This window comes from Aplysia californica, unplaced genomic scaffold (genome assembly GCF_000002075.1).
Source record: "Aplysia californica isolate F4 #8 unplaced genomic scaffold, AplCal3.0 scaffold00182, whole genome shotgun sequence".
In the NCBI taxonomy this organism is placed as follows: Eukaryota; Metazoa; Mollusca; class Gastropoda; order Aplysiida; family Aplysiidae; genus Aplysia; species Aplysia californica.
The window spans coordinates 422658-441307 of NW_004797452.1; the positions used below are offsets into that span (position 1 = coordinate 422658).

Sequence of the window (18650 nt, forward strand, 5' to 3'; positions counted from 1 at the left end):
CTCCTTCTTTCAGCCACACCCCTGACCTTATGGTAGGTAAATACCAAGCCTTCTCGGATAAGGGTGAAAAATCTCCGAGATCCCGAGGTAGTTCAAAATCGATAAGAGTAGGTTTAGGCTGCACCCTGGCAAAATTCAATATTTCGTACCTATTGAAAATGTTTAATGTATCCCACACGCTCATATATATGAAAAAAAAAAAAAGAAACTGACACCAGGAAAGAGAGCTTTCAACAGCCAAACATTTATCATAATCACCGGCCAGCTGTTCAGATCTACTAAGCCCAATTTTTTTTTCCCGGTAATTGCAGAGGAATTGTTGAAATTCAAATTTTAAAATTATTCAGAGGTTGAAAAAGCATGAAAAAATACATTTATAATATACATGGTCGCTTTTAAGCACAAGGGGGCTATCCAGAAAAACGCTGTTTTGAGAAAATCGAAGGAAAAGTTTTTGCCCCTAATTCAGTTTCTTTGAAATACTAGAGTTTTCTCTATAACCAAACAAATATACACACCAATGAAACCAAACTTCTCCTATAGGTAGGCCAATGCCCACTTTTGGTCTAGGTCAAAATTTCCCGAAAATACCGAAATCTGGGTTAGCCCGCTTGTCCTTAAAAGCGACAATATAGAGAGATACAATAATTAAAGAATGAAAGGGCTTTTTTTCTCTCCTAAAAAACTTTTGCTTTCTGGGCTAGGTACATTTGAACAGCTTGTCGACGTTATACTTTTTTCTTTTACCTTGACTAAAATATTAAAGAGAAACAAGAGTAAAATTCCTCATTCTTTTTAATGGTAAAAACATGAGATGGAAACCCGATTCAAAATTAATTGCAACAGGGACATCAACAACAGAAAAAAAAAATTGTTCAAACGGCTGTCTCACATTTTAGAAACAATTCCAAGCTCGCGGGAAAACAAGGAAATGAAATTTCAAAACATGAGACCAATTCCATTCACTTCAAATCGTAAAAATCAGTTGCAAAACCCTACTCCACAGGGAGGTAAACCAAAAGTGATGAAAAGTACAATGAGAAAGGTCATATTTCATTTGAATGGTGGGGGGGATCATAATGATTTGATGAATTCAAGGGTGAACCATGTCAAACTTACACTTGATAACTACAACTGAGGAACTACAACAGTAAAATCATACACTTAGGCTACACACATGAACAGTACTGCCTACTGTCCCATTCTCACACATTTTAAAAACCCGAAAAGCAAAACTGATAAAAAATAAGAGAGGTCTCGCAATTTCACACACACTCATGTCCTGCCACACTCATATAATACAATGTCGACTGTCGGCTGCACCTAATTCTGGTCCATCTGAAAGGGAAAAGAAATTTCAATTTAATAAGCCAATCAAAATAATTCGATTTTTTAGTAAAAAGGAGGATATTAACACAAAAATGGTCATGTAGTTGGGGGGAAGAAGCAAGACAGACAGAAGAAAAGAAAAGAAAAGTAGGACCTACCAGTGGTGCCCTTTAACCATCAGCAAAGAATAATTGTGGACTTGTAATTTGAGCTGAATTAGCATGACATACGCCACATTAACAAAAACACATTAGTCTTAATCCTCATACTCTCCCCAAAATAAAAGAGTGTTTCATTGTCTGTTTGTTAAATCAGAACAATGATAATGACTTAGGCCATTATCAAAGCACATTGGCAATATATGTTTATAGTGCCTAACATAGTACAAACCCTTCCTATGCACGGGAACACCCAACTAGCTGACAAAGGTCAATCTTCATCTGGACCCACGTCAACTTGAAATCTCTTCCCTGGATATTTTTCTTCATGACAAAATCAAAGCTTTTATGTCTCTCAGACCCTAATCTTGAAAGATGATAGTTTACTTGAGTTGGGTTGGGCTCGCTAAATCAGCGTCCACGAGTAACGAACTACTCACTGGCACTACCTGCAAACGAGCGGACGGGTAACAAGCCGTCCGCTTGTGAAGAATAGTTCGCTACTCGCTACACATGGGACACAGACAAGAGTTCATTTAGGGAGCGGAGGGAGAAACTACATGCATTCGAGGGGCGGACGGACGGAGAGCAACTCCTTCCATTGCATACTACTTACCCAGCCCCCCCCCCCGAGTAAAAAAATCACCCTCCTGCCCCATATGGTAGCTACGTGTTCATGGCGGAAGTTTCTCTAACCCCCCTCCCCCCCCAAGGCCTTTGAGAATTCCTTAAACTTACGCTTCGCGATAATTGGATCGTACATATTGTGCCCACACACACGGTGAAAGGTTTCACACATAGTACTACATCACCAGCATCTCTCACTCTCTGTAGCACCACTAGTTGCTTGAAACACTAGGCCTAATTAACAAACAATAGACGATGGGGCTAAATCTCCCGTCGAGTATCTCATCTGCTAGAGTTCGTTCGTTCGCCCGCCCGTTCAGTGAATAAAATTGTGGAGCGGACCCAAGAAACTGACTTGAGGCTTGAGGTCCGCAGTCCACTCGCTGAAAAGTAAAATTGTGGAGCGGACCCAAGAAACTGACTTGAGGCTTGAGGTCCGCAGTCCACTCGCTGAGAAGTAAAATTGTGGGGCGGACCCAAAAAACGAACTGTCTTGAGGCTCGCAGTCCGCTCGCATGACTGTCCGTTACCCGCTCGCTCAGACTGAGTCCGTGAGTAACGAACCCGTCCGTCCGCTCGCCCCAACTCTATAGTTAACTGTAAAAATATTGTAACTTTTTTGTCTGTTTTCTCAAAAATGAATTTTTACTATTTCCACTTCAAAAAGTTCTCATATCTTTGTTATTTACACACCAACAGAAGGTTTTCCCCATTCTTCATTACAAAACCCTCTAAAAACAAAGAGAATATAAAAAGAGGTCAAACTTTTTATTTTCCCTATGTTAGACATTATGTCTCAACTGGTCATATACTGGAGACCATAGTAGAAAGAGGAGGTCAGGTCATATTTTTTTCATCTTTTTCTTACCTTTGCGTTATAAGCTTCAAGCTGAGCATCCAAGTCTTCAAGGGTGGGTACCTCCTGCTTCTCACGGCCACCGCGACCTCTGCCCCGGCCTCTGCCCCCTCCTCTACCTCCTCGACCTCCTCTGAAGCTGAAAAGAAAAAGAGACCAGAAAATGGGAATAAGCGCTTGCTTGTTTGTTTTTATATGAGTTTTTACAGCGCTCGCAACTGCATAAGGTCATATGAGCGCGCGAAACACAAGTTGGTTGCATTCACGACAGTGCACTGCACGACTGGGCTCGGGTCAATAATCAGATTTTAAAATGTTAAAATCTAAGGTAAATACGTTTTAAATTTAAAATAACTTTTTTAACGGGAGGAGCTACCCTTGAGGACCATTTTCTATATTTGTTGCCCAAGATCAAATCTAAGAACACAAATAAGTTAGGCATAGTAAAATCTCTTGATACGCCATTTTATTTTACGGCCGCCATCTTGAAAATAAACAATGAATTTCAAATCCCTACGGCTTTCTTATTTACTGACCAAATTTGGTGAGAGTATACCTGAACCAGACCCTATCAGAGTAACAGCAAGTTTATTTCAATAAGTGCAAAAGAAAAAAAATATGAGAATTTGCCCAAAGTATAAAAAACTTTTTTGAAATGTTGGTTGCATAATCGCTTGCCAACGGAAAAGTGTTAATGTTTTCGCAAATATCTCTCTGTTACATTGATGACAGACATGCCATCTTTTCCTAAGGAAGGAGTATGGAAAAAACGGCAAAAAAATTACATTTCGCGAAAACTGACAATCAATGTAAAAATTCACTATATTAACCCATCGTCACATTTTCAAAGGCAATTTACGAGGAGAATAAAGACTTTCCCAATTGTATCCATGCTATTTTTAAACAAAAAACTGGTTGATCTTCAAAAATCAGCCAACAGAAAATTTGCATAGCCTGACCCAAAATCTGCTAAATCAAGGGTCGCTCTTCCCCTTAAATAACATAAAATTTTTTAACAATTTTATTTCATTTTACAATTTCCCATAAAGGCCAATGGCTTTCATAAAATCCAGAATTCTGTTGGGATCAACGACGGAAAACATCTTGCAATTTTTTGCATCTAAAATATTTCCTTCGGGTATCTCCGAAGTCTAGACATTCGGTTAAAATGTGTCTAATGGTATAATCCAGAACGGCTTCTCATCTCCTTGAAGGAGGTATTTATGTGCTAGGGCCGTGTGTTCGATGAGTAATCAAGTAAAAATGACTTCGTCTCTTCTGGAGAGGCCAGAAGGATTTCGCGGTCCCAGTCTGGGCTTAATGTTGTGAAGTTTATTGTTTGTTTTTTCCAATGGGTCAGTCTGTGGGAGAGTGTTCGTCGTTGATCCCAACAGAAGGGATAAGGATTCCTTCGCCAGGTGATCTACCTGCTCGCTTCGTCGGATGCCCACATGGCTAGGTAGCCATGAGAACACGACACTTTTCCCGGTTTCAGTCAAGGCCTGTATTTTTTGTTGTAGCCCAACTATTTTTGGGTGTATGAGCGTGTAGTTTGTGAGTGAGGTGATGCAAGACAAGAGTCAGAAAGGATAAGGAAAGATTTGTTAGGAGAATTTTCTACAGAGTCCAGCGCTTGCAATAGAATCAATCATCACTGTAACTTGAATGTGAGTCTCGATATCCTTCATTCATTTCCACTGAAAAGAGGGTGCACACACATATTCTTTTCTCACACATGTGAGCCTCTAAATTTTTTGTTTTCAACAACTCTTCTCGCATGTCACAACAGCAGGCATTTGTCTATCATCACTACTGACAAGTACACATACTGTACACAATTGGTCTACTTTTTATGTCAGGCATAATAAAGTCAATGGGTGCCTGCCTGAAATTGTGGCCTACCAGCACTGACGCACTATCTTTGGCCACAGCGAGAACATAGAATTTCAGACTGATCACCAGCACTGACGCACTATCTTTGGCCACAGCGAGAACATAGAATTTCAGACTAATCACCAGCACTGACGCACTATCTTTGGCCATAGCGAGAACATAGAATTTAAGACTGATCACCAGCACTGACGCACTATCTTTGGCCACAGCGAGAACATAGAATTTCAGACTGATCACCAGCACTGACGCACTATCTTTGGCCACAGCGAGAACATAGAATTTCAGACTGATTACCAGCACTGACGCACTATCTTTGGCCACAGCGAGAACATAGAATTTCAGACTGATTACCAGCACTGACGCACTATCTTTGGCCACAGCGAGAACATAGAATTTCAGACTGATTACCAGCACTGACGCACTATCTTTGGCCACAGCGAGAACATAGAATTTAAGACTGATCACCAGCACTGACGCACTATCTTTGGCCACAGCGAGAACATAGAATTTCAGACTGATCACCAGCACTGACGCACTATCTTATGTGTCTAATATCAAGTAGAATGCTATAAAAAGAATAAAAAAGGGGAGTGACCCATTTCTGTTTGTTGCCTTGTTAACAATGACATGCTCCATGTCCTTTCCGCTTAACTGTAACCCCGTACCCCAGAACGACACAGAGCGTGTCGTTTTCACCTCCCCTTATTAAATACATTATACTTTCAGTCCTCCAAATCCGTGTTTACAATATTGTCGTCAAGTTAAAAATAGACATGTTTTTGGGGTGTTTTTTTTGAGAATTCAAAGCTTGAAGCGTATTTTTTTTTGTTGCAGCGCATTGTGTCACTAACAATTATGGGTCTACAATCCAAATCACTTTCCAAATCAAGACTTAATTGAATCCTTCTATAATACACCTGCTTTTTCTGCATTCAATCTCATCCACTTCCCTAATGTCGATAATAACATTTTTTTTTTGGTATAGTGAACAAGGAAGAACTAGATCCAAAATTGTCAGCGATACAAAAACGTACACGAATTCTTAATGAAAGCAGAATGGGTTTTTTTAGCTTTCTGTTCAAGACTGGCAAATTTTCAGTATCACTGCATCTTGACCTCTCTCAGTTCTTACAATTCTCACACTGTATAGGTCTACTTGAGCCATTCAAGATTTTACTCTACTTTGGGTTTGAGCAATAATTTTTGTCTTTCATGTTTATGATATGAATCATAATACCAAGACTGGTTCTTGACAATCGATATTCTGGTTCTAGGCCCTTTCACAGGCTCAAAGCAGGATTCATTTGTATTATATAGTTTATTATATAAAATGATGAGGGGAAATATGGAAATATCTAACAAGTAAGAACAGATTGAAATACGTACGTCACACAAGACTCCTGTTCCGCACTGAATTTTGTTGACTGGATACATACTATCAGGGCTCCCAGTGAAAAATTTTCCCAACCCCTGAACTTTGTCGGAGGATCGCGATAGACGCAACAAAATGCACAAGCAGGCCTACAAACATTGCAAAAGGAAGAGCAAGAAAACGAGCACTGAAAGGATCCATGTAAACAAACAAAACAAGGTATACAGACAATGGCACATAACAAAAACACAATAATGCACTTTAACTCCACCATGGGTTGACAAAGCTCCCAAGGCTGTAACTCGACTGCCGAGTCTTGATCTGCGCGATGTGTGCCTCTGTTCTCAGATGTTCTTTCAATGTACTCGCACCCTTTCCTTTGTATACATAAGTAACGAATTGCACAACTTGCATAAAGCTTTTCTACTGACGTTTATCTTGGCAATGCTATCGCCTACCTTTGCTTGGAAATCTACTCCATTGATTGTCACATTCACCACATCTTCTAACAACTGATACTTCAAATTATTCTTGCAATCTTTGTCTATTTCTTTCACAATGGCCTCTTCACTCTTTGAGAGAACGTGATACGCCATCTTCCAGGCTTCTTTGTTGTTCTCTCTTTCCTTCCAACACAGACCGGATGTTTGGGAAAAGAAAATGTTGCCAGATACATGTATTCGCATAAATTGTGAAAGTCAACCGATTTCGATAAAAAACCGGAAAGGCAAAGTCAGTAGTAGTTATGAACAGGAAGTAAAGGTGGGCGGTTAGTGCCAAACTGGCATACATCGCTCTATTATGTTCTCCAAATTTTCGCATTTTTTCTCGGAGAAGATAATTATGAAACCCGTGCAGATGCGAAGCGCGACGGAAACATGACCACGTGATGCTCAGCGATTCCGCGGCCGCTGATCTCAGCCCCGGACTTTCTCCGAACCGCGAATCTCGGAAATTCGCGGATCCGCGGAAGTCTGAGAGCCCTGTACTATTTATAATGTTGGCTACGTACTTGTTTGTGTGTATTATATTTAAATAGAGCATGTGTTGTCATTGTTATGTAACATGGCCCTGGAAAATTGAGAAGCCTATCCCATCCTTCAGGTCACATGAATTTACCATGAACTTTTCAGGCTATCCGTTCTCTAACAACAGAATTTTCAGGCTAAACCATCTCTTGTCACTTTCACCCATGAGTCACACATGTGCTGGCCACCCATCCGACACCAACACAAGCCAAGACACGTGCGCGTGCCAACAACGCATGTATTGGTATAAAAGAAGGCCACTGATTGGTCACATTTATAAGATATAAACAATAAGCTAAGCGAATAATGGTTCATGATGCAGGTGCCACGGATGGCTTCCCGGAATAGATAAGGGTACGTTGGGGGGAGGAAAGTGAGCGAAGCCACATGAGTGGGGAAAGTTCACCCTGCAAGTGACTTCGTTGAATCCAAGCATGATCATTTATGTATTCATTGAATCCGAATTATTTTTATTGATTTCAATTACTAAAATAAAAAGAGGAATCCATCTCCTCTCGTTGATTCCAAGTTTGCTGAGGTCCACTGTAGTCAGTCAGACAACTACTGCGAGTATTTTTAAAAGAATTAAAACAGTGCACTTGATATTCACTTTTCAACAACATGTTTTTTCCCAACTCCCTTTGTTCTTTTGTTCTTTTCTTTGCTTCAAAATATAAATCAGTCTTTTCCTTTAAAGGACTAAAGGCTGTCCAAAAAAAATGAAAATAAATGAAAAAGTTTCCAACCTCTGTCACAAAAATCAAACTACCAAAATTATTTTTTGGTACCAATTACACAGTGCAGTCCATTTAAACCAAACATTGTTTATCTGAAAACAGCCGTAAGCCAAACAAAAAATGAAATCCTTTTCTATTTTTTTACTTCTATTTGAGCATCCTGTCTAAACAGGCTTAGCTGAAGAAAATCCTGTAGTCCCATAGATTTTAGTTTACGTGGACTGCACTGTGCATAGCATCCAGACAAGTACACATACCCTCCACCACCGCCTTGTCTGTTTCCAAAACCACCACTGTTGCCGCCGCCACCGCCGCCGCCACCGCCGCCGCCGCCGCCACCGCGGGTTGGACCAATCCGAGAAACTGCTCCTACTAACTGAATGTTCATAGCCCGACCTGAGAAAGAACAAAAGAAATAGGCTATATATTGTCTTTTGCTGTTGACAAAATAACTGCTACTAAAAATGTCTATTAATAGACCATCACACCTTTTTTAATAGAGATGACTGCTGCCCACATATACAGTTATGGCCTGGCGAGACACAGCGGCCAGGTGATATACTGCTGGGAAACAAGGTTTTATTTTTGCTTTAATAAGAGCTCTACGGCACTTGCACCACAAATAAGTCATATGAAAGCTGAAGATTAGAGGTTTTACAAGAGGGTAACATACAAAGAACAGAAGGAGAGATAATGACGACAGACATTTAATAAGAAAGAAGACACAAACCACACTAGAGCAGCTGCCAGCCTCACAAGGGAATCTGGAAGAGTTCAAATTACACCTTATCGCAAGTAGGCAAGAAATTTATTGCACAAGATCAATAGGTGTCAAGCTGAACAAAGCAGAAACAAAATAAAAAACAAGAAGTGCTTTTCATTAAAAATTCCTAAGATGTCACATAATGGCACACAAATGTTCTCCTATCAACAAACCAAAATAGAAGACAGACTATGCGAAATACCCATTGTGTCCACATTAATAGTCCTGCTACAGGAAACATGCACTTAAGTGGTGAACTCTCCAATAGGGGAGTGCACAAATCTTCCAAGCAGATCACCTTCAAAACTACAACATTTCAAATCATTTATTTGACCCAGCTGCCATTTGAGTTGTAGCCCTTCGCCTGGACCAGGCTTTCCAACTTTTGAGAGACTGAATTCTGGAATTTTGATAGGCTGCTAAAGCTACTAAAAAAAACCACCTACACTACAAAAACAGCTGAAACAAACCAGTGGAGAAACACCGACAGAGAGAGAGGTGCCGTTTCGGGGAAGGTTCGAGAACGACAATGGCAATTCGGAAATTCCCGGAAAATTCGGAAAGGTATGCAATCCTACTGGACTAAAACATACTAATCGCAACTTTTAGTTTACAATTGATATGTGTAACAGAATTGATAAAGATGATATCTAACAACAGAAACTGGTAAAGTCCTTGAGAATGGACACAAAAGGTAGACTGGTCCGCAAATCCAGATAAAGATAGAATACAAAAGCACCCTTCATCTACATTTCATCCATCCACACTGCTTTCAAGATCCTGCACATCAGTAACAAATATCAGACCTGCCACTCTATGAAAGCTAAAAATCAGGATCTCAGGGGGAAAAATCAGGATTTGATGAAAAAAATCAGGATTAAGGACAAATCACCAGGGTCCCGAAAGATGCTTCTAGCAGTGTGCATAAACTTAAGTTGACACAGTCAACGGGCGGTCCCCGACACACTCAGAACTCACACGCTGAAGTCAGGTCACGTGATGCGAACGCATGATTGAAACAGTTTTACTGGTGGGTCTTGATGACTGGCCCAACTAACCAGTACTCGAACAAAGCTTCTTTGGAAAGTAACAGTAGAAGTACAAATAATAATTTGTATGTTGCAACTGAAATAGTTCCCGCGACATAGAAGAAGGCTGAGTAAGTTTTTAGAAAAATCCGGCGCAACAGACGGAACAATAAAAAAATCGGGATACATGTGATCAAAATCTGGAAAATCGGGATGCTCGAGATTTGGGGAAAAAATCAGGATGAGTGCAGGTCTGCAAATATGCAAACTACTGAAAAAGCAAACTTAAAGACTAAATGATTGAACAATTATTCAAACAAAGCAAGTATCAAAGACCACTAACTGGAAATGTTAGCCAAGATTGGTAAATAATAACAGTGAAAATTAGTAACGAAGACAGTGTACCCTTCTAAGGATACATTTCCTTTTTAGACATCAAGAGACAAAGTATCGCTTATGACTACAAACAAAGACCTTACCATCGAGAGGTACATTATTGTATTGCTTCATAGCTTTCACAGCATCTGTGCGTCTTTGGTATATCACTTCAGCTGTGCCTAATGAACGACCTGATCTGTCAAAATGAACTGCTGCCTTCATCAATGGTCCAAATTCTGAGAAAAGTTCCTGTGAAGAAGGAAAATAAAAAACAATGAGGCACAAGAGTACAAAGTGTAACAAAGTTCTGTCATTACATAGAATGTCAAAGGAATGTATATCTCAGAAAATGACACCACAAGGAGTTAGGATAAAGCAATACTGACTGATAAGATGTAATATTAAAGAATACAGACAAACTTTATTATACCGCCATCCTTGGGACGAGCATGAAGTTGGTGGAACAGTGGGGCTGGCGGTTCAATGGGGATGCTCTGTTGAAGAGCCCCAACTGCCCAACGTCAAAGAACATGATTCTGCTGTGCAATCTGCATTTCAAAAATGTCTATGTTTGGTTTTTTCGTGGGAGAAAGATTACCAAGTAGCTAACCAGAGGGTGTTGCGCGCCGTGAGCAGCGTTTACCTCAGGCGGTCAGTTCACTGACGCTATGGCAGGGTTTATTTTCTTTGGGATAAAATAAGGACCTTACAACTCAGACAGTTGACGGATAGCAGTGTGAAGACGTAAATACCAAGTTTATATAGGCCATCTTTTTAGTGCATTAGCAAAACCTGGCAGTAAGCGGGGCTGGCAGTATAACGGGAGGGGGGGTACAATGAGGTTTGACTGGAATCATATAAAGCCAAGATATGGAGGACAATTATGGCACAAAAGCAAGCAATAGTAATATATAACATTCATGTCTTCAAACTTGGCCAAGACATGCTGAGAAGAGATCTATTGAGAGCCAGTGCAACAATGGCCACAGTTCACTTAAAAACATACTTGAATAATTACACTAAAAAGAATTTGGCACTGCAAGCGCCAGAATGTCCATGAACTGGGGACATTAGGCTTGTCCAGTCTCCCGATTTTGATTTCATAACGGCAGACCAGTGCAGGTTTTTCTGCGGCTGTAGACGGTTCGAAATACAGAAAATCAATAACAATATACAGGCTTTCAGCGTTCGATTTTTGCTACACATATAGGCTCTTTTTCTACTCGCCTGCATCTCTTTTTTTTTTTTTTTTCAATTACTGACAATTTGTGCTCATCACAGGAGGATGGAAAAGTGGTGGGAATATTTAAATCTTGAAATCATTCCTGATTTTTAGTTTACAACTTCCAGCCATCTCTTTCTCTTTTTACCTATGGTTTTCTACAAAATGTTTCAGGAGATCAGCCCCTTACACAACCACAGACAAACCTGGACCCCCCTCCCACATAAATCACATGTAGAGACAAATAAACTACTGCAGCTAATGTTGGCTGTTACCTGTATATCTGAATCATTCACTCCAAAGTCTAAATTTGACACGAGCAGCTTCCCCTGACCCCCTGAGAGAGGAGGTCCTCCTCCACCACCACGTCGAAGAGGAGCTGAACCACCATCATACATATCATGCTGCCAAACATCGTTGGGAACATCCCTGGACTGAAAAAAAACAAGAAAAAAAAACATACTTTTTAAATAATGTTTTTGTAGTCGTAACAATGTATCATCACACCTTGCAATTGTAAGGAAGGAAAGTTTGATCAATTCATTCATAAGCGGCATTGGAAACGTGTGTTTTCGACATGAATACCGAGGGGGTGTGTTAATCAATGATGAAAATAATGCTCTATCTTTTATAGCTTTCTATATAAAGCGTTACAAACAAATGAATAACCCCCTCTCATAAGCTGATAAGACATTACGAGTAGTTAGGCCTATTCGAATAACTTTTTTTAGACGCTCTTGTTGTTACGAATGACCTGGGGTTTGAAAGGGATAGGTCAATTTCCGAATGTTGTGCTCTCAAATTATTCTTTTTACCAGCACAATGGTATTCAAAACTATCAAATCTAAGCTTATTTTTAATCAGGTAATATCATTTTATATAAAATCAATTGAGGGCAAGCGAGGCAGGGGAAGGCCCAGAACAACATACTTGGGTAACCTAAACAAATGGGTAACAGGGAAAGATCAGGGAAACATCTATAGCTTTTTGGAGAGCATCCGAGCAAAGGAATGAATGGAGAACCATGATCGCCGATGTCTGTCGCTGATCTGGCACTGGATCATGATGATAAAAATCAAGCTATTTTGAAAGATTTTGTATAGAAAAATGGAAGTCTTGTTTAACGGCTATCCTTTCGAGAACCGTATGTCTAAGTGGGTAAATTTCTTCTAATTTCATTGGACAAACATCTAGAGGACCAACTTGGCCTGTTTTGAATGAGACATAGGCCTCTGCCTCGGTTACCAACCAATGCAGGCAGTTCCAGATCTAGAAGTAGGCCACAAACGCACACAAACTCAAGCAGACTGACGTACACACACAAGAACTGCCGGAATATGGGACCCAGTCATCACACGGATGATGCTCGGCGCGCATGCGCTGAGCCAAGGCCGGACTGACACAGGAACGGAACAAAGGCAAGGAGCCGAAATAAGCTTATCAAGGACATCAACCCACTCCTTGAGGACCAGGGTTAAGGATTAACCTTGACCTGCCCAGTCTTTGCTACACCATGGCCACATGGTAACTGTTTAATTCTAGAAAATTTACCAAAACTAAAAGCACTGTAGATCTTGTCTAATCATATTTTATGGGAGAGGAATTCTGAGTGTATCAAGTGACCACTATGAAATTTAATAAATTAGCAATGACAATGAAAAATTAAATGTTCATCCAAATTGCTTAAAAATGGGCTTAAATGAAAATAAGAGTAAATTCTAAGAACTGTGGTTTTTAAATTTTAAAAATCCATTGATAAATTAAAAAGTTATTGGGATTTTTGTTAGCAAAATGTTAGAGGGCCTTCATATAGGAAAATATCGCCAGAATGTGGGACATGTCTTTATGAATTTTGAGGAAAAACTGTTCATAAGTCAGTGATGAATTGGAGAATATGAATGAAACTTGGCATCTTCATGTGATTTTTAGTGCAGAATCTAGTTCTGCTATCACTTTTTCGACGTCTTAATTACTTTGGATCTAAAAGACTGATATTTGCGTGAAATTTGTTGAATTGCGTGACATCGTTTTTACCGCGACGCGATCACCCCTTCTAAAACTCAGTAAAGTGCTATCGGGAAAACCCGCGATGTCATCGCTGCCCTATTTAGTTATAGGCAGCCAATCACATGCCGCCTAATGATCACGCGCCTCTTACATGCCGGCACCTCGCGTTTGGAATGCGTGATCTAGTTTCCAGCTCTAGCGTTTTATCAATGGATGGGTGGTAATTTTAAGTTGGTGCGTAAAATGTACTACACACAGAGATCTGAAATTTTACAGCAATAAAGAAGACATGCGGGGCGCCTGTGTGGTCGGCGATCAACCCGCAGCTCCGCTTAGTTTTCGAACTGCAGAGAAAATTCGCACAAACACGACAATATCTCCGGTTCTAGAAATCGTTCGGGATTGGACGCTGGCATGTCGTTAGTTTAACCTTTCCTCTGAATGGTTGCCGAGTTTCATTTATTTTCGTCCACGAGTTTTCCCGTAACTATACTTAGAAGAGAGTCACTTCTGATTCCAAGCAGCCCAAAATAACCCCTCACGCGGAGGCCGATTTCCGGCCCAAGGCGCAGCGGGCCATTGGCATTGCTAAATAAATAGGATAGAATAGTAGAGAGACTGGTAGTTAGGGCAAGGGCATGGGTGAAAGTGACAAGAGATGGTTTAGCCTGAAAATTTAGTTGTTAGAGAATGGATAGCCCGAAAAGTTCACGGTAAATTCACGCGGCCTGAAGGATGGGGTAGGCTTCTCAATTTTCCAGGGGCATGTTACATAACAGTGACAGCACATGCTCTATTTAAATATAATACACACAAACAAGTACATAGCCAACATTATATAGTATGTATCCAGTAAACAAAATTACAGTGTGGAACTGGAGTCTTGTGTGACTTACGTATTTCAGTCTGTTCTTACTTGTTAGATATTTCCTTAATTTATATTTTCCCCTCATCATTTTATATATAATATATAAACTATATTATACAAATGAATCCTGCTTTAAGCCAGTGAAAGGGCCTAGAACCAGAACCTCGACTGTCAAGAACCAGTCTTGGTATCATGATTCATATCATAAACGTGAAAGACAAAAATTATTGCTCAAACCCAAAGTAGAGTAAAAACTTGAATGGCTTAAGTAGACCTATTCAGTGCGAGAATTGTAAGAACTGAGAGAGGTCAAGATACAGTGACACTGAAAATTTGCCAGTCTTGAACAGAAAGCTGCTATCACCCATCCAATGAAACGCAAACACTTTAGTTCATCAATAACAAGGCTTACAAGATATGACGGATCCCGATTCCACACACGGCCGGCACCAAAGCGCGCTTTGGAGAGAGCTCAAACAAAATAATTTAATATAAAATGTGCTTCCAAGTTAGTTGTTCTCCGGTGTTGCCTTCCGCACCCTCTCCACCCAGGGTATCTTTTTTTTTTAAAAATTCCCCCCTTCCCCTTCAGAGTCCTATGCTTCTAAACGCTAAACTTTGAATGAACTTTGGCGACCCTAACTACCGTCGATGCTCACAGTCAGAGGATTCCGTATCATGCGACGAGAACGCGCGCACGTTCAATGACCGGTCACCATGAGGAGCCCAACAAGCTGACAATCGGACGACGCTTTTCTTTCTTTTTTCACAAGTGACGGCACAGATACAAAATTTGATTTATTTTCATGGCGACACAGCGTTTATAGTACTGGCAGACCTGTTTGTCACAAAAGTTGCATTACCAGTCTATCACCGGCCAAGTTCTGGGTGGTAACGAAAGCGAAAGTAATCCTGATATTCCCGATCGAGCCACGCTGTCACACGCTTCCGCATGCCGCCATAGCGGCCTGTTCGAGTAACACGTACTGTCGGACCGGGAAAAGCCAAACGAATCACAATCGCGATCAGCAAAAATTAACTTACTGACCATATTGGGATTTGTTTTCAAATATTCCAGAACTTTTTATATGTTCCCCGAGTCTTCTCGACTTCTTCGCGGGGTAATTTACAGATTTCCTCAAATTATCGGGTCTCAGCGATTTTTATCAAATTCCTGTCACGTCGCCGGCTATGGAAGACTTGCCGGGCCAGTGTAGCCGGAAGGTGGCCTATGGATGAGTTCAAGTAGCCGGAAATTCTGGCAGGAGCCGGAAAACTTTCACCCCTGGGCAAGGGTTAGGCTACAGTTTTAGGACTATTAACAGGTGTTCAGTTTATGTAGGTACCAGAAACTAAATTTTCGAAGTAGCTGTATGCCAAATTTATCTGTTCCATTTGAAAGGCCTATATCCACTGAGCATTTTGGTACCATTCTTTAACCTCTCAGTTAATTTTTAAGAAAATGGTAGTTGTTTAAAATTTGATCAAATTTGTTAAAGTCAGTCACTGGCTGCAACCCCATGTTTGACAGACAATAAAAGAGTACCAAGTGCACTAAACATCTCCACATTAACAGAGTACAATCACTATAACAAATATATGGAGCCTAATTTTTTTCAAGACTGTGATATCATTACAAATATGTATTTTATCACTTCAAACACGATGATCTGTTGTTATTTCGACAAAAACATCGAGTGTTGACCCGGCCGGCGCCGCACCGGCCCCCGCGGCGAGCGAGTCGGCTTATACTGTAGTGTACCCCGCGTGCGTGGTCACATGCTTTCTGAGTCTCGCGGAAGGATTGATGTAAAATAATTGCAAGCTGATTACTTTATTCTACTAGGAAATAAACTGATCTTTTTATTCATACCTTTTTAAAGCCGGTATTTTACATATTTTGGGTAATAAGTGATCTTTAAACATTTTGACAGCATTTTTAAAAGCTTTCTATTGAAACGACAACGGCCAAATATATACCACGGGAAAGCCCAATTAAAGGGCTACAGTTCTCCACCAATGAAAAGACAGTATTTAATCATCGCTCGTTCCGCGAAGCATTTGAATGCACGCGTGTCAATTTTTTAACCGGCCGACCACATATTCCGATCGCGAGGGGCTTCGCTTTCGTCGGCGATTCTCCAGCTCCTAATAATCGGACATATAAACAACTTACACCACTGTAACGAAGAAAAGCTGAACTTTTACAAGGTGTACGGCATTTGGTGTTTTATAGCGAAAGAGCAAAGAAACAGCGATCGGAATTACCCCGATTTCACCGATACCACGCGGTCGGAAGGCCGCGAGTGCCCACGAGGCCGTGTTTACGCTACCTAGTTTATCGCAATCTTCCAGATTTGTTTTGTTGACATCTACGGGATTTGGGTAGTTAGTCAATGTAGAGCGCCGTCAGCATAACCAGCCACCCCATGGGAACACTACTTTCTGTACCTTGCAAGAGTCGCTTCTGATCCCGAGCGGCCCAAAAATTACCCCTCGCGCGGAGGCCGATTTCCAGCCCAAGGCGCAGCGGGCGACTGGCATTGCTATTAGGTCTCTTCTTTACTTTATTTTAAGGCCGGTTCTATTTCTCCGAACGCTCGGGAAAATAAACTTGAACTCTATTTCCCCTAACGGTTTCCGTTCTCAAGATTTTTTTTGTTAGCCTATTTGCGAATGGAGTGGTCAGCGCCTGCGCATGTGTGTGTGTGTGAGTGTGTGTGTATAAGGTGTGAATGGGGGGGTGAGGGGGGGAGGGCGTGGGGGCATGGATGAATTTTTTTTGTTGTAGTTTTTGTTTTAGGGATGACTAAATGCAAAATAGGTTACTGCTAAAGTCGAACAGTCTTGTTTTCTCGAGGTAACTTTTGAAGGCGTTTTCAAATGAAGTATAGTCCGGGTACGTTGCCCCAACCACAATTGAAGTATCTGAATATTCAGACATCTAAAAATCTCTAGAGCTAGCTCTAGAAATTGAATCCGATGCAAAAAATGCCTCTTCCCAGTCCATGCAGAGTGGCAGAATTAAAGATGATGCCGAACTCTAGCAAATAACCCAAAAATCTTGAGAACGGAAACCGTTCGGAGAAATAGAGATCAAGTTTATTTTCCTGAGCGTTCTGAGAAATAGATACTTCGTTATTTTAAATTACTTGAAGCTACAGCGAGCACCTAGCACACCTCTGTGATTGGCCCAAATACAGATGACGTATTTCCGCCATCTATTTTTGTCTTCTTACGAAGATTCCCCCAAGACTCTTGGGTTTCCCTCGCCAGTCCAGTTGACTAGAACCTAGACCTCGCTGTGTGTTTTTTTGTATTAACTCTTGTCCTGTGTCTGAGCTGAGATGCGAATTGAATCATATCAGCAACCGATTACGTCGGACGTTCCGGTCAGGCCGCCGGGGTCACTCAGTGTGTACTGTTGGTGTACAGCACGCATGCCGGGTAACGTGTGTTTTCGCCATGAATACCGTGGGAGTGTGTTAATCGATGATGAAAAGAACGCTCTATCTTTCATAGCTTTCTATTTATAAAGTGTTAAAAACACATGAATAACCCCCTCTCACAAGCTGATAAAAGACATTAATTTACAAGTAGTTACGCTCATTCGAATAACCTTTTTAGACACTCTTGTTGTTATGAATGACCCAGGGTTCGTTCGAAAGGGGATAAAATATCACGGTCAATTTCCGAACGTTTTGCACTCAAATTGTTCTTTGTACCAGCACAATGATATTCAAAATTATCAAACAAGCTTCTTTTTTATCAGGTAGTATCATTTCATACAAAATCAAGCTCATTTGAAAGTTTTGTATAGAAAAATGGAAGTCTTGTTTCCTGACAAGATCTATCCTTTCGAGCTCCTCATTAGACCTGCATGTGACCCTCAACCAGATTGTCTGAAAATTTGGCGCAATTCCCCCCCCCCCCCCAACTTATAAGAGCTTTTAAATTGTGGGTGTCATAAAAGGAAGGACTTCCGAGTAACGAGCGACCAACCAACAAACAAAATTTTAAAAAGACCTAACCCTACCCCAAAAAAAGAACCTGCAACGGCCCCCATGTAAAAAGGCCAGCACAAGTCAGAAAGAAAAAAAACACACACACTCCAAAACAAACAATGGCCTACATTGCTATAAAGAGTTTGATACAATAATACAATAGAATTGGAAATGAATCCTCCATATACAGTCGAACCTGTGTAAGACGGCCATCCATTGTCAAGGAGAAAAGTGGCCGTATAAGACAGGTGGCCGTCTTAGGCAGGACTGATCAAGATGAAGAAAACAAACCATTCCTTTCTGAGAAAACAAACCCTTCCTTTCTGAGGTCACAACCGAAGGTAGTTGCATTGTTGCTGTTGTTTTCGCTAGGTTTTCTT

The 18650-nt window shown here is 40.8% G+C and overlaps 1 protein-coding gene across 1 annotated transcript in view; it reads right to left on the minus strand.

Annotated features, from left to right (window-relative positions):
* Positions 1 to 777: 777 nt before the first annotated feature.
* LOC101854170 (THO complex subunit 4) overlaps positions 778 to 18650 on the minus strand; it is a 20436-nt gene continuing 2563 nt past the window's right edge. The window contains exons 2-6 of the mRNA XM_005098411.2: positions 11667 to 11825; positions 10271 to 10418; positions 8258 to 8396; positions 2983 to 3109; positions 778 to 1338 (exon numbers count right to left, since the gene is read on the minus strand). Coding sequence (XP_005098468.1) covers positions 1324 to 1338; positions 2983 to 3109; positions 8258 to 8396; positions 10271 to 10418; positions 11667 to 11825 — 588 coding nt within the window. The 3' untranslated portion in view covers positions 778 to 1323. The remainder of the gene's footprint in view (positions 1339 to 2982; positions 3110 to 8257; positions 8397 to 10270; positions 10419 to 11666; positions 11826 to 18650) is intronic.